Consider the following 12,448-nt stretch of genomic DNA (forward strand, 5'->3'; position numbering starts at 1 on the left):
ACCATGCATATCTGTATGAACTCGTAATGTAAGTAAATTACAGTATTCTTTAGTATTATATATTAACTTCAAATCTGATACACATCAATTCTGGATACATACATACACATGGAGCACATTGAATTGGTCCATTCTGGATACTTATTTGTCCATGCAAATGCATATGTATCTCTAAAGTAGCATCATGCATGGCAGTATTATTTAGCAGTAACTTAGGAATTAATATTACACATGAAGCCATGCCACAACCAAAAACAAATTAGCTGTATGAAACCACAGGTTAGAATATCGTACACAATAAATAATTACTTATCTTGGTCCGTATAATTAAAGTACTATGCCGTGTGAAAAATACTTGATTTCCTTTAGATTGTTCAGGAAAACGGTATATGTATGTATATATATAGGCTTTCTGTTAGAAATCGTAAGCCTAGAGACACAACCCTCTTCCCTTATTGTCAAGTATGCGAAGTCCACGTATCTTGCATAACTTCCAGGACCAATGTAAGTTGTATAAGTTTATATCCATGAAAACTCACTGCTAATTCTAGGATTCTAGTAGAACTCTAATTAGAATACCCTCCATTAAAAAAAATCACATTCACGAACAAGATTTGGTAGCTTGAAGAGATTTCATACCAGCATCATGTTCATCATCAACCTCATCTTGAAAGAAATTATGTTCTTAGCCCTACTAATCATGAGTCTTCTTCTGTTATATTTTTTCATGACGAAAAAACCTTCGTGCAAAGTTTTCTTAATAGATTTCGCATGTTACAAGCCTCCAAATTCTCAGAAGTGCAGTAAAGAGATGGTTATGAAAAGAGCAACAGACGCCGGATATTTCTCAGAAGGGACACTGGATTTCATGAGAAAAACTCTGGAAAGATCTGGGCTTGGTGACTCCACTTATTTGGCAGAGATCTTTTTCGAAGAATCACAACAGTATACCCCATCCATGAAAGATTCGAGAAGGGAAGCTGAGATGGCCATTTTTGGATCCATAGATATGCTTCTGGCTAAAACAGGCGTAAGAAGTGATGATATTGGGATCCTAATTGTGAATTGTTGTATCTATAACACAATGCCATCTCTTTCTAGCATAATAGTTAATCAGTATAAGCTTCCAGAGAATGTCGTGAGCTACAATCTTGTTGGCATGGGATGCAGCGCAGGACTTCTAGCAACAGGACTTGCTAAACAGCTCCTACAGGTGCACAAAAACACCTACGCTTTGATAGTGAGTACGGAGACAATTACCGAAAACTGCTACATCGGAGAAGATCTTTCCAAGCTCATCATCAACTGCCTGTTTCGTATAGGCGCCGCCGCCATACTCCTCTCCAACCGCTCCTCCGACCACCGTAATTCCAAATACCGCCTTTTTCACACCGTACACAACAACACATCAAGATCAGATCGCTCCTATAACTGCATATTTCAGGAAGAAGACACCGCCGGGACAGTCGGCGTCACTATCAATAAAGACCTTCTAACTGCCGCTATTGTCACCATCGAAGCAAACCTAACCGCTTTAGGTTACTTAATCCTTCCGAAAACTGAGAAACTCCTCTACGTAGTAAACTACATCGCCAGAAACCTCCTTCCGGGATACAAAATCAAGTCTTACGTACCTAACTACGGCAAGGCCGTCAATCACTTCCTCCCTCACGTCGGCGGAAAGCCGGTGCTCGATGAACTGCAGAAGACCCTACGGTTTTCCGACGCCGTCATGGAAGCTTCGAGAATGACACTGTACAGGTACGGAAACACCTCCAGCAGCTCGATATGGTATGAGCTGGCGTACGTTGAGGCACAGGGTCGGGTCAAAAAAGGTGACCGGGTCTGGCAGATGGCATTCGGGTCGGGTTTCAAGTGCAGTAGTGTGATTTGGCGTGCAATGAAGACGGTTGATTATGATGACAAGAATCCATGGACGCACGAGATTGCTGGGTTCCCAGTGACTTTGGACGAATGTGAACCAATGCCGGTGTTTTTTGAACCTACCAAGAATAATTAATTAATCTCCCATTTTATTTTTAAGCAGTCGAATACTTCTGTATTACAATTTACACATACAATCTTACATTGCAATAATAAATCCTTTGTTTGTAATGGAAATCATTTCCTTAATTTATATACCGTGAATATTAACTTTTCACTCTTTGTTTTACCTTGGTGCTAGGATTTACCATCAAAATTAGGATTGAACACGGTGCGGTTTGGTACGGTTATTGGCCAAAACCTCACCACTAACCGCAAATGCGGTTAATTTATTTTCAAAACCGCTTGGTGCGGTTATTTTTGCGGTGCGGTGAGACGGTTATTTTTACGGTGCGGTTTTGTTTTTGTGTGTTTTGATTATTAACTACATGAATTTGGTATGGTTATTTTGTGTGGTTTTTAACCACACTTTAGAGTTCAAACAGTTTTAAGAGTTTAAACATATTACTTGCAATAATAAAAAATCATAAGGTATAAAACAATTAACTTAAATTACAAACAACTAATATCTTAAAAACTTTAAATCACTAGTAATAAAAATAAATATCTTAAAATTTTCAAATTTCACCATTTTTCAAAGTTAAACATACAAAAAAACCAACACTTTTGTCTTCTAAAATTTTATCCTTCTTTCATCCATGAAACTTGTCTTATTTTTAATATTTAATATATTAATAAATAACAATAAAAATTATATATAATATATGTGGTGCGGTGCGGTTTCTTTTGCGGTTTTTGAAAACTAATAACCGCACCGCACCGCCAATTTGCGGTTTTTGAAAAACAGAAAATCTCACCATCGGTTTTTATTGCGGTTGCGGTTCATGCGGTTTTGCGATTAATTTTAGTTGCGGTAAGGTTTTTGCTCACCCTAATAAAAATGATTTTCATTACTTGATTCGTTAAATATCCATATTTCAATGTTTTTCTTGAAGAGATGAAATAAAAATGAAAAGTCTAGCAAATAATTAAGGGTTATTGTCATGGAAGCCTTATTAACTTTTTGGTTTGGTATTAAATGGGCCGTGAAATATTTTGTGTCTTTTAAGCTATTGAAGTATACAATTGTATGTCAATAAAGTCATTTTGCAGAAATTGAAGCGGTTATCCGGTAAATAGAAGTTGATATGCCAATTGAAGGTAAAAAGGCCTATGTGGAAGATGTCATCTTAATCTTCATGATCTTCCTGCAAGGATAAGAAAACCACCATCGATTTGACACGTTGCTTACCCCAACTCCCGACAGCATCTTTTGTAACCGCTAATTCATCAAATGCACTCTATTTATGCGTATGACGGATTCAACGACTGAGAAAATCGATGATCGAGAGACTGATTAGGCTTACTCACACCCGATTTTGATCTAAGACCTAATTTGGAACCTTGTATTTATTGATATTTTGATTTATGTAGTGATTATGAGTCGAAAGGAGAATTCGAAGAGGCCTTTGAGGCTTTGGATTGTTGGATATGTGTGCTAGTGTTTGCTTTATATGATTTTTGTGGGTATTGAGTACAAACACATATACCAACATTGTTCATCGACTTATGGTGGCAATTTGAGGTTGGAAGTTAATAATAGAAATCCAAATCCAAATTCAAAATCGAAAAAGAAATAGCGGATTAGCTATAAAAAAGGGAATCGTCTGAATCTAATGTTGAAGTTTCATATCATTTGTTTCCAAAATAATCGAAAACTGGAATCTTTGATAACCAACGATATAATTTGTGATGAGGATACGTAATGGTGGAAGGTGGTTCAGAAAAACCATCGAAGTTGCTTGAGTTTTTAGATGACATGTCCAGTGGACGACTTCTCTTCAAATCAACTTTGGTTTCATTGTAAAGCTCGACCAATGATTTGAACATTTTGTAGATATCTTTGAGTGGTCCATGGAAACCTTTGACTATCAAAAGTCAATGTATACATAACAATGTAATGGGGAAACCTAGTAATTTAGAGCAAACTGGTATTTTAGACAGGTAAAATTTGAGTTTAGTGGTCTAACAGGTCTAAAAAAAGTTAAATGGTCATTTAAAACTAAATGTGAAACTTTCGTGTGTTTTTATGACAATAACCCAATAATTAAACTTAACCAATCACAAGGGGTTTATAACACTACAAGAAACTTGAGTTTTATTGACGGATTTAGCTACGGATAAATTCTCTAGCAAATTTTAGGCTTATAGCAAGGGTTTTGCGACGGATCTAAGATGTTTTAGACACTTATTTTATTTATTCAACATATAGAATATTAACGAGGATTTAGCGACGGATCATCTACAGATCTCACAATTGTTTATCGACGCACCCCCCATTCCTCGTTGATCCGTTGAAGATGAAGGCGTTTAGTGAGGGCTTCAACGATGGATAGAAAAATAGTTGATTTTTGCCATCATGGAACGCTTTTTGCGAGAGAACGCCGATGGAAGCTATATTCTGGTACGTGCGTTTTGTTTTTTCTATCGATGATATCTGGTTGAAATTGGTGCAACTTGATTCAAGTTTCACAAAATTGGTGTAAGTTTCCTTCCCTCCCAAATTTGCTTTATCACCCTGGAGTAAGTTTCATCCTATCTGTTAACCTAATTTCATCCTCTCCGTTCAAACAAATGACGACACCACTCACCATTGCAGATTCCGATTCCGGTAACCGCCACACCGACCATAAAATCAAGAAAATCTGAAATTAGTCTTCGTTAACTTTCCGATTCAAGTAAATCTCTTGATTTTCTTTGATCTAGTTATATATTAGTTACGTTTAGTTCAGATGCACAAAATATTCTTTAAGTATAATTTCCCCCTTCTTTTCTTTTTCAATCATCATCCATCTCAAATCTAAGCATTTCTTGTACGAATCACCTTGAATCATAGCCATATGAAAGGCATTCTTCTTTATCAACAAGTTAAATTCTAAAAACTAGAGTTCTTTCCTTACTTTGGTACCCTAGGTATGACATCGATTGCTAATTATCTCTTTGACAACATCTATGTGTACTTCTTCACAAGGTATCTGCATCATGTAATTAATACATTAAAACATTTAACTATATGATCAATTGATCATTTAAGTGAAACATACATGTAAATAGTATTATTCAAAACCTAAGATACACATACCTATAAATAGTATTCATGCTCCCAAACGTCTATGCTAACAAGAGGAACCAAACTTGCACCATTTGTAACCAGAGGTCCTGCATCACAACCAAATACATGCTTAATAATCTAATTTGTCAACTATACTTTGTAACTGTAGAAAAACCTACATAATTTATTCAATAAAAGGCATAACAGGATTTGTTATAATATCGTTTATTACCATGTGGAAGTATCTCCTGAGACTGAGACTTAGGAAGGGGCATTTAATATTCCAACCATATTTTGACAATACTATGTTATTAAGGTTGTCCAACTTGGAAGATAATCTCAAAGATATTTTGTTTACTTTTTCGTTTTGTCTAATTTTTATCCCATTTTTAGTAGAGTGTTTGGGATACCAACTTGACATTCAAAGTATGATTAAAAATTGATTATCGATCAATCTAATGATTATTAGGTGTGGTTTTTAATTGTAAAGGTAGTTTTCTACGTTAAACTTCATAATGATTCAAAATAACTTGTTTTAGTTGACCAAAAAATGATTCCTTGGATTTGAAAGTGTAGGGCATGAAGGTTTTGAACACATTTTTCTATGTCCCATGAAAATTGCAAAATGATGTAAATACCTTCATCATAAACAAAACTTGACCAATGTGTAGGTAAATCGGTAAAATTGAACTTTGAAAGTTGTCAAAAAGGTAATGTTTGTGATTTTCATGGGGTACATGGGGTATAACATTTTTATTTTGGCCTATGGTTAGAGGAGTAAGATGGTAATTTTAATTTGTGGTTCTCAATTTCAGGCTTTCTAGTCCAGGGTCTAAAGTAGCTATTGTGTTGGCTAACGTTTCCTTCCTTATATACACAATATATATAAAAAAATATCAAAGTGCATAGATGGTAAATTGTTTATGGATTCCATTATTATTCGTTGGAATGGAGTTAAAGATTTTATTCTTTTGAGGTTTACCAATTTTAAACCAAATTTAGGTTGCTAAGTTATATCATCATCCTGGAAACACAAAAGCTTCTTCTGAAAAAAAAGTATTATTCCACTCAAAAACATGTGTTCCTAAGTCAATCATAACTTTGAATGCTGGAATAACTGTACTCGATGCATAGTCCCCTGCAGCTAATGGTTGTTGATTCCAAAAAACAGTAACATCCTACAAGATTGTCAAAAAGACGTAAATACCCTCATCATTGGAAAATGGAAATGACTATGGAAAACTCATCTTACCATGTTTTCTTTAAGTATATGATAATCACATAATGTCATGTCACTAGATGATAAACTAAGTGTCTAATGAGTTGATTAAGAATGGATTACCATATCTTCCAACTTGAAACTAAAATAAGCACATAATACACATGGTTTGGGTGTCGTTGAGATTATCATGACTGCACTTTCTAATACATGCCAAGCCATCTAAGCCTTCACCATTGAGTTGATTAGCTTAGAGAAAATTATATTTATAACATTTTCTATGTTATTGAGCCAAATATATCTGCAATTTATCTAACAAATCTTTTATGAGCTAGTCTTTCATCAACTTCAGCTAGTTCACTCTGTATGTTTATGTAGAAGAAGATATGTTCCATGTAATAGGAAAAACAAAACAACTTTATGTCCTAAACTATGGTTTTTATTCCAACCATGTTGGTAGATAAATCATTCCCTTTCCTCTAAATAGTTTTTGGAAGATATGGAGTTTATTTTTCAGGCATTTTCTTGTCTTAGGAGGTTGTTGGCATATTTTGATTATGATAGTTAGTTTTGGAAGTGCTATTTTTAATGTTTACAGAGTTTTTCATTATAACATAACGTTTGTTTTTATGTTTTATATGCCTTAAATTATGTTTGTGGTAGTTCATATTTAATTTAACATATTTCTTGGTTCATTGATAAGGATCTTTTAGGTCCTACTTTAGCCAGAGTTTGATAGAGAAGTAATTCTCAAGCCTCTGTTTTCTTCTTTCTGCAACATGTTTATCTTTATTTTCCTGAGTTTTCATCTTCTACATCAGACCTGTGTTTGAACCATGAAAATATAATTCTCAATATATATATATATATATATATATATATATATATATATATATATATATATATATATATATGATTTTTTTTGCATCAGACTTTATGCAAGGTTGCACAATAAAAAGTATACTCAAGAGTACATTAAGCTAAAGGCACTTAAAGTTAAGGTATTTCCAATTATAGAGTCAAAAAGTTTTGGATACTTCAATGTCCTAGTTTAATTTTTATATTCATTCATCTTTCTATTTTTTTATGTGAACCACTGCTAATATATGTCAGAAAATACATTCATTCTTTAATTTAATAGAAGGTACAATATCTTATATTTGAAAGTATAATACTCTAATGTGGGTGTCATCCCATAATGTTATTCTTATATATATATATATATATATATATATATATATATATATATATATATATATAGTCTAAAAAGTACATTGCTTTTCAAGAAAGGAAGAATATTATGATTTGCATCTGTGTCTGATCCAATAAGCTTTTTGAAAGGAATAACTAGTACAATAACATCCCAATAGGTTCATTTAATTTTTTCCATTATAGTATCCTATCATAACATCGTATTTTATAAAATTTTCCTATTATGACATTGTACTTACAAAATCTACAATGTTGTAAATTTTCCTATCATAACACTATACTTTATAAAAATTTCTTACTCTGATATTGTACTTACCTAAATACCAGATTATAACATCTTATATCCATGTTTTAACTGCAGACTGTGTATGAATATATACGAGAAGAGATGTGTGGGTAAATAGAGGCTAAAGTTGCAAAAAATGGAAGCCAAACATCACAAAATACATTAGGAAAATATGATCTTTTTGGATGCTATGGTAAATTTTAATATTTGATGTTTTTGGACGATTTGATAAACATTGATATCTATGTTTTTGGATGATTTGATAGTTTTTGGTATTGTAATGTTAATGTTTGGTTTTGGGTTTTATAATATATTTTTTTATTTTTAGTGTTCTTTAAATGTTAAATGTTTGCTTTGGGATTGTATTATTAGTTAATGTTTTTTTATATATTTTTTTAGATTAATAATAATAATAATAATAACTACAAAAGATCCCCCACGTTGCGGGGGCCGGAAGGTAGCCCGTGATGAACCACGGATAACTTTTTTTATTGGTTTTTTACATATATACAAATTTCTACTCCTTACTGATACAGATTTCTTCGAAATAGAATAGTGCAAAAAGTAAGGACTGTAATTCTTTGAACTATATATAGACGTGAACCTAAATTGTCAAAAATTTGTTACCGGCATATAAAATGTATATGTTACAGATAATTAAAATGAAAGTTGAATGCTATAGTGCTCTCTAACTCATGTACATGGCCATTCTTGGAGTTAAGCCCCTGATTCCTTTCCATTATTTTCAGAAAGAAAGAAAAAAAGTAAAATTTATTTTATCATTATTACTTATATGGACTCTATAGTCTTTCATCTTGGGTTATCTCTTTAAGAGTGTCAAAAGCTGCATCATAAGAAAATGCATCGTTTTTTAAAATAATTCAAACAACTGAAATCACAAACAAATAGTTTACATAAACAAACCTGTGTGTGAGATGTTTTCTTCGCCACATCAAAAAAGGGTTGTAAATAAAGAAGCAGTAGATCCAGACAATCCTCCACATATAAGCTACAAAACAAAACACAAAAAAAAGTGTTAACATTTTTTTTCAAAATGACAGCCTAAACAAAAAAAATAGCAATTAGCACAGTAAAGAACAATCAAGCCTTTAAGATCAAACCCCAAATAAGGTTCAGTCATACCTGAGTGCAAAACAATTTGTACCGACGAATGTATGTAAAAAGAACAAACAATGTTGTTGAAATCCAACATTCCAACCTCATCAAGAAGTTCTTCATAACCACCGGGAAATGGCACAGCAAATGGAATCGAAGAAGAAACTGACTTAACACCAAAGTGAACATCTCTACGAAGATTAAATGGAAAAATAAAACAAACATCAACAACAACCTCCATGGCAAATTTTACTAAATGGGTTCTTCTAAAATGAAACTAAGTAAATTGGTTAACAAAATGTACATCAATAAAAAGGTTAACAAAATATACACCTCATGAAACACAATAGAAATGGAAAATGCAACCAAGATAAGAGCATAACCACCTGTAAAATATGCCAAGAAGAAATAATTAATAAATAAAATAAAGTAATTTGAGAACATTATTAAAATTGACACCAAAAAACTAATTCATCATTAACAAAAAATAATTTTAAATTATTAAATTACTAATTCCCTATAAAAAACAAAAAATAAGTACCTCTCCAACAACAATCATCTTTATCATCCTTTGTGGACCAATGATGGTTTCGACAAATTTTAGTAATTTTGATTCAACCACCTATAAAATATGCCAAAAACAAATATTTAATCATTTCTCCTAAATAATTTTTATATGTGAACTAATAGAACAAATGTCAACCTACCACAATAGATATAAAACAGGTCAAATATATTGATGATGAAATTGATTACTTGTTGAAAGATATGGAGCATCAAAACAACAACCCTGGAAAATTTTATGGAGTTTGCAAATAAAAAAGAAGAAATAAGATTTGGTTTAAGCATTTTATCGAGCAGTTGGTGTGCATCAAAATTACTTTCAAAATCTTATAAAAATTAGACATGGAGAAGAAAACCCCGATGCATTTAATATATTACACCTTCATTGCAGATCGTTTGTAGATGTTAGTAGCAAACTAGTTTTACCAATAACTTCTCCAACTTTACTTACAGTGAATCTCAATTCAAAAATTATAGTTAATAAAGAAACTAAAGCCTTTTGTAGAACAACAAACACATACCAATCTTTTTTGTTGTTGTTGCCTGTAAGAGTTTGTCTCTAGATGTAGCAATAACATTACTATGTGTCCTAAAAATAGGAAATCAAAGAGACTTTGTTCACATGTAAATCCAAATACTACTAAAGCTGGAAATGATAACAGACAGTGATAGTTAGTTTTGTTTACTTCTTTTTATAGTTTATTTTAGCATATTTCATTCATAATTTAGATAATTTCCATGCATATTTTCCATTTTGTTATTTTATGACTATTTCGGGTACTTTCGAATCTTGTGAGCATAATTGCAGGTTTTCGGGTCTAGCGGAGCGGGAGTGTTCGGGAGTATGGGAAGCGATGAGATTTGATAGGCAAAAAGGATGTTAGGCTTGGTGATTGTGGAGATGGTGCATGGAGCGAGCTTGATGGGTATTTGAAGGTTTGGAGAGAAATAAACTTTAAATTTGCAAGATGCGGGCATACGTAGATTTTTAATCGGGAGAGTGCACGAGCTTTGGAGGATGTGGAGAGGTCAAATTGGGCTTAAAATGAAGAAAAACTTGAAGAAAATGGGCTAGGAGGTGATTGGATTCGATCTGGGCTAGTGGGATATGCTTTGGAGGCCCAAAATCTCAAAGAAGCCCATGTCAGGCACCACCCGCGCAACCCACCCGCGCAGCAGCACGCGGGTCGCGCAAGGCTCTGCAGGGGCATTTTCGGAAATCCATTTGGAAGGCTATTTGAGGAAGGTTGGTGCCCATCTTTTGGAGACTCTTGGACATCCGATTTTTGGAGATTCTCTCTGGAGTTTTGAAGACTTTGGAAGGCCAAGAACACTTGAAGAACATCATATTTTTACCTCTTGATTCTTGCTTAATGTTTGGTACAATTTTCTCTAACTTTGTTTCTTTGAGTTTAGCCATGCTTGGCTAAACTAATCTTGGTTGACTTTTGGTTAATCCTTTGAACTTTTGTTGAATGTTGAAGAACCCATGAACATGTTCTTAAATCTTTATGGGAATGTTTTGTGTTTTAACATCTTATCACTACTTGTATGTTTTAGTTCATGAGTTTAAATGTGTTTGTGGTGATTAGTTGGCTAATTTTTTGATTAAGTAAAGGATCCTCAAATTAGCAAGCAACAAATGATTTTTGTGTTGTTTTTGCTTCACACAATCATAAAAACATTTCCTCCAACATGGTGGTGAAAGCATTTGACCCCTCTTGGATTTGGTGACTTTTTAGTTCTTAATGCTAGTTGACTTTCACTAATTACATGCTATTTGGAATTAGTGACTTTGACTAAGGAAATTGTTATGAGATTCTCTAGCCATTTCAACAATTAAGAAAAGTCTAGGTAATCTCAAGCTCCTTGGATTACTATAGCCAAATTAAGGATTTAAATCAAAGTATTGCACCATTGGATTCTAATGATATGTTCATCAAAAGTCAAAGTGAGGAAACTTTAAGTCAACCATCTCTCCCTTATTGATTTTACATCAAACTCTTATTTTTGTTGCATTTGTCTATTTAAATCATAGTTAATTCTAGTTTGTTTCAAGTATTTCAAAACACCAAAACCCCCCATTTTATTTTTGTTGTCATTTTACAAGTATTTTTACAAGTATTTTTACAAGGAGATTTTTCATAGAGTTATAAATTGAACCAATCTCCGTGGATTCGATCCCTTTACCACTATACACTATTTTAGTGTGTAATATTTAGGGTTATTATTTGTGTTGGCCTCGACAACCACCAGACAGTAACTTAAATGCCACTATCTTTTGACTTTACAAAATAATTAAATTTTATCTCAGGCGACCATATTTAACTTTCCCGATTATCCGCGGGGGCAGAATTTCAACCTTCATACATTTTAGAACCCTTTCGTGCAAAAACCCATGAATGGAACTGCTAAATACGAACAATGTGCTTACTATACCTTCTTTGCATTCTTCGAAAACATTTGACACATGGAATATAATATTAATATTAATTAATTAATTCTTTTCTAATTTAATAATCAATTTTTAGTTAATAAATTTTAAGTTTTGAAAGGTTTGTATATTATATATCCGTTGTGATATATGCCGATAAGGCCACACTTGTAAATAAACTCCAAGAGTATTTGCCTCAATAGAAGTAGGAACTGTTGGATTAGTGTCTAAGTCCATAACTATTTTGGTATGTACTTGACCCGATGGTGCATGGTCCTTTTGGGTTGTCTTCACCAAAGCAACTTGATTGGAGAAATGAATAAAGAGAGAGAGGATAATATGATTTATTAATATGTTATAAGAATAATATATTAAAGGAGAAATCATATTTGTTTAATTAATATTGGTCGATAATTAATTAAGAATTAGTTTTGTGATCAAATGTAATTAATTAAACTAGAGGGGCTGATTTGTAATTATGTGATAGTTACAAAATAAGGTAAGGATTATCTTATAAGTATG

General features: G+C 32.9%; 2 protein-coding genes and 1 long non-coding RNA gene across 7 annotated transcripts; 2 read left to right on the forward strand and 1 right to left on the reverse strand.

Annotated features, from left to right (window-relative positions):
- Positions 1–413: 413 nt before the first annotated feature.
- On the forward strand, positions 414–2,140 carry LOC145065425 (3-ketoacyl-CoA synthase 2-like). Of its 2 annotated transcripts, XM_079012414.1 has the most exons (2): positions 423–504; positions 753–2,140. In XM_079012414.1, the coding sequence occupies exons 1-2, from the start codon at positions 465–467 to the stop codon at positions 2,018–2,020; spliced, it is 1,308 nt and encodes a 435-aa protein (XP_078868540.1). In that variant the 5' UTR covers positions 423–464; the 3' UTR covers positions 2,021–2,140. The 2 variants fall into 2 exon arrangements, with proteins under 2 accessions (XP_078868539.1, XP_078868540.1); XM_079012413.1 differs by having other exon boundaries at positions 414–2,140.
- Positions 2,141–4,121: 1,981 nt separating this feature from the next.
- LOC145070913 (uncharacterized) lies at positions 4,122–8,077 on the forward strand. 3 transcript variants are annotated; one of them, XR_013690141.1, is made up of 4 exons: positions 4,133–4,525; positions 4,643–4,721; positions 7,246–7,315; positions 7,888–8,077. It is a non-coding gene; the product is annotated as an uncharacterized LOC145070913 (long non-coding RNA). The 3 variants fall into 3 exon arrangements; XR_013690142.1 differs by lacking the exon at positions 7,246–7,315 and having other exon boundaries at positions 4,135–4,525; XR_013690143.1 differs by lacking the exons at positions 4,643–4,721; positions 7,246–7,315 and having other exon boundaries at positions 4,122–4,447.
- On the reverse strand, positions 4,728–9,313 carry LOC145070912 (uncharacterized). Of its 2 annotated transcripts, XM_079017864.1 has the most exons (5): positions 9,262–9,313; positions 8,956–9,119; positions 8,737–8,821; positions 5,126–5,202; positions 4,728–5,018 (listed from the first exon to the last, which is right to left on the reverse strand). In XM_079017864.1, exons 1-4 carry the CDS (start codon positions 9,306–9,308, stop codon positions 5,160–5,162), a joined length of 339 nt encoding a protein of 112 aa, XP_078873990.1. In that variant the 5' UTR covers positions 9,309–9,313; the 3' UTR covers positions 4,728–5,018; positions 5,126–5,159. The 2 variants fall into 2 exon arrangements, with proteins under 2 accessions (XP_078873990.1, XP_078873991.1); XM_079017865.1 differs by lacking the exons at positions 4,728–5,018; positions 5,126–5,202 and adding an exon at positions 8,269–8,656.
- Positions 9,314–12,448: the final 3,135 nt, after the last annotated feature.

The sequence above is a fragment of the Lactuca serriola genome, chromosome 8 (genome assembly GCF_051521515.1).
Source record: "Lactuca serriola cultivar US96UC23 chromosome 8, Lser_US96UC23_V15, whole genome shotgun sequence".
Classification (NCBI taxonomy): Eukaryota; Viridiplantae; Streptophyta; class Magnoliopsida; order Asterales; family Asteraceae; genus Lactuca; species Lactuca serriola.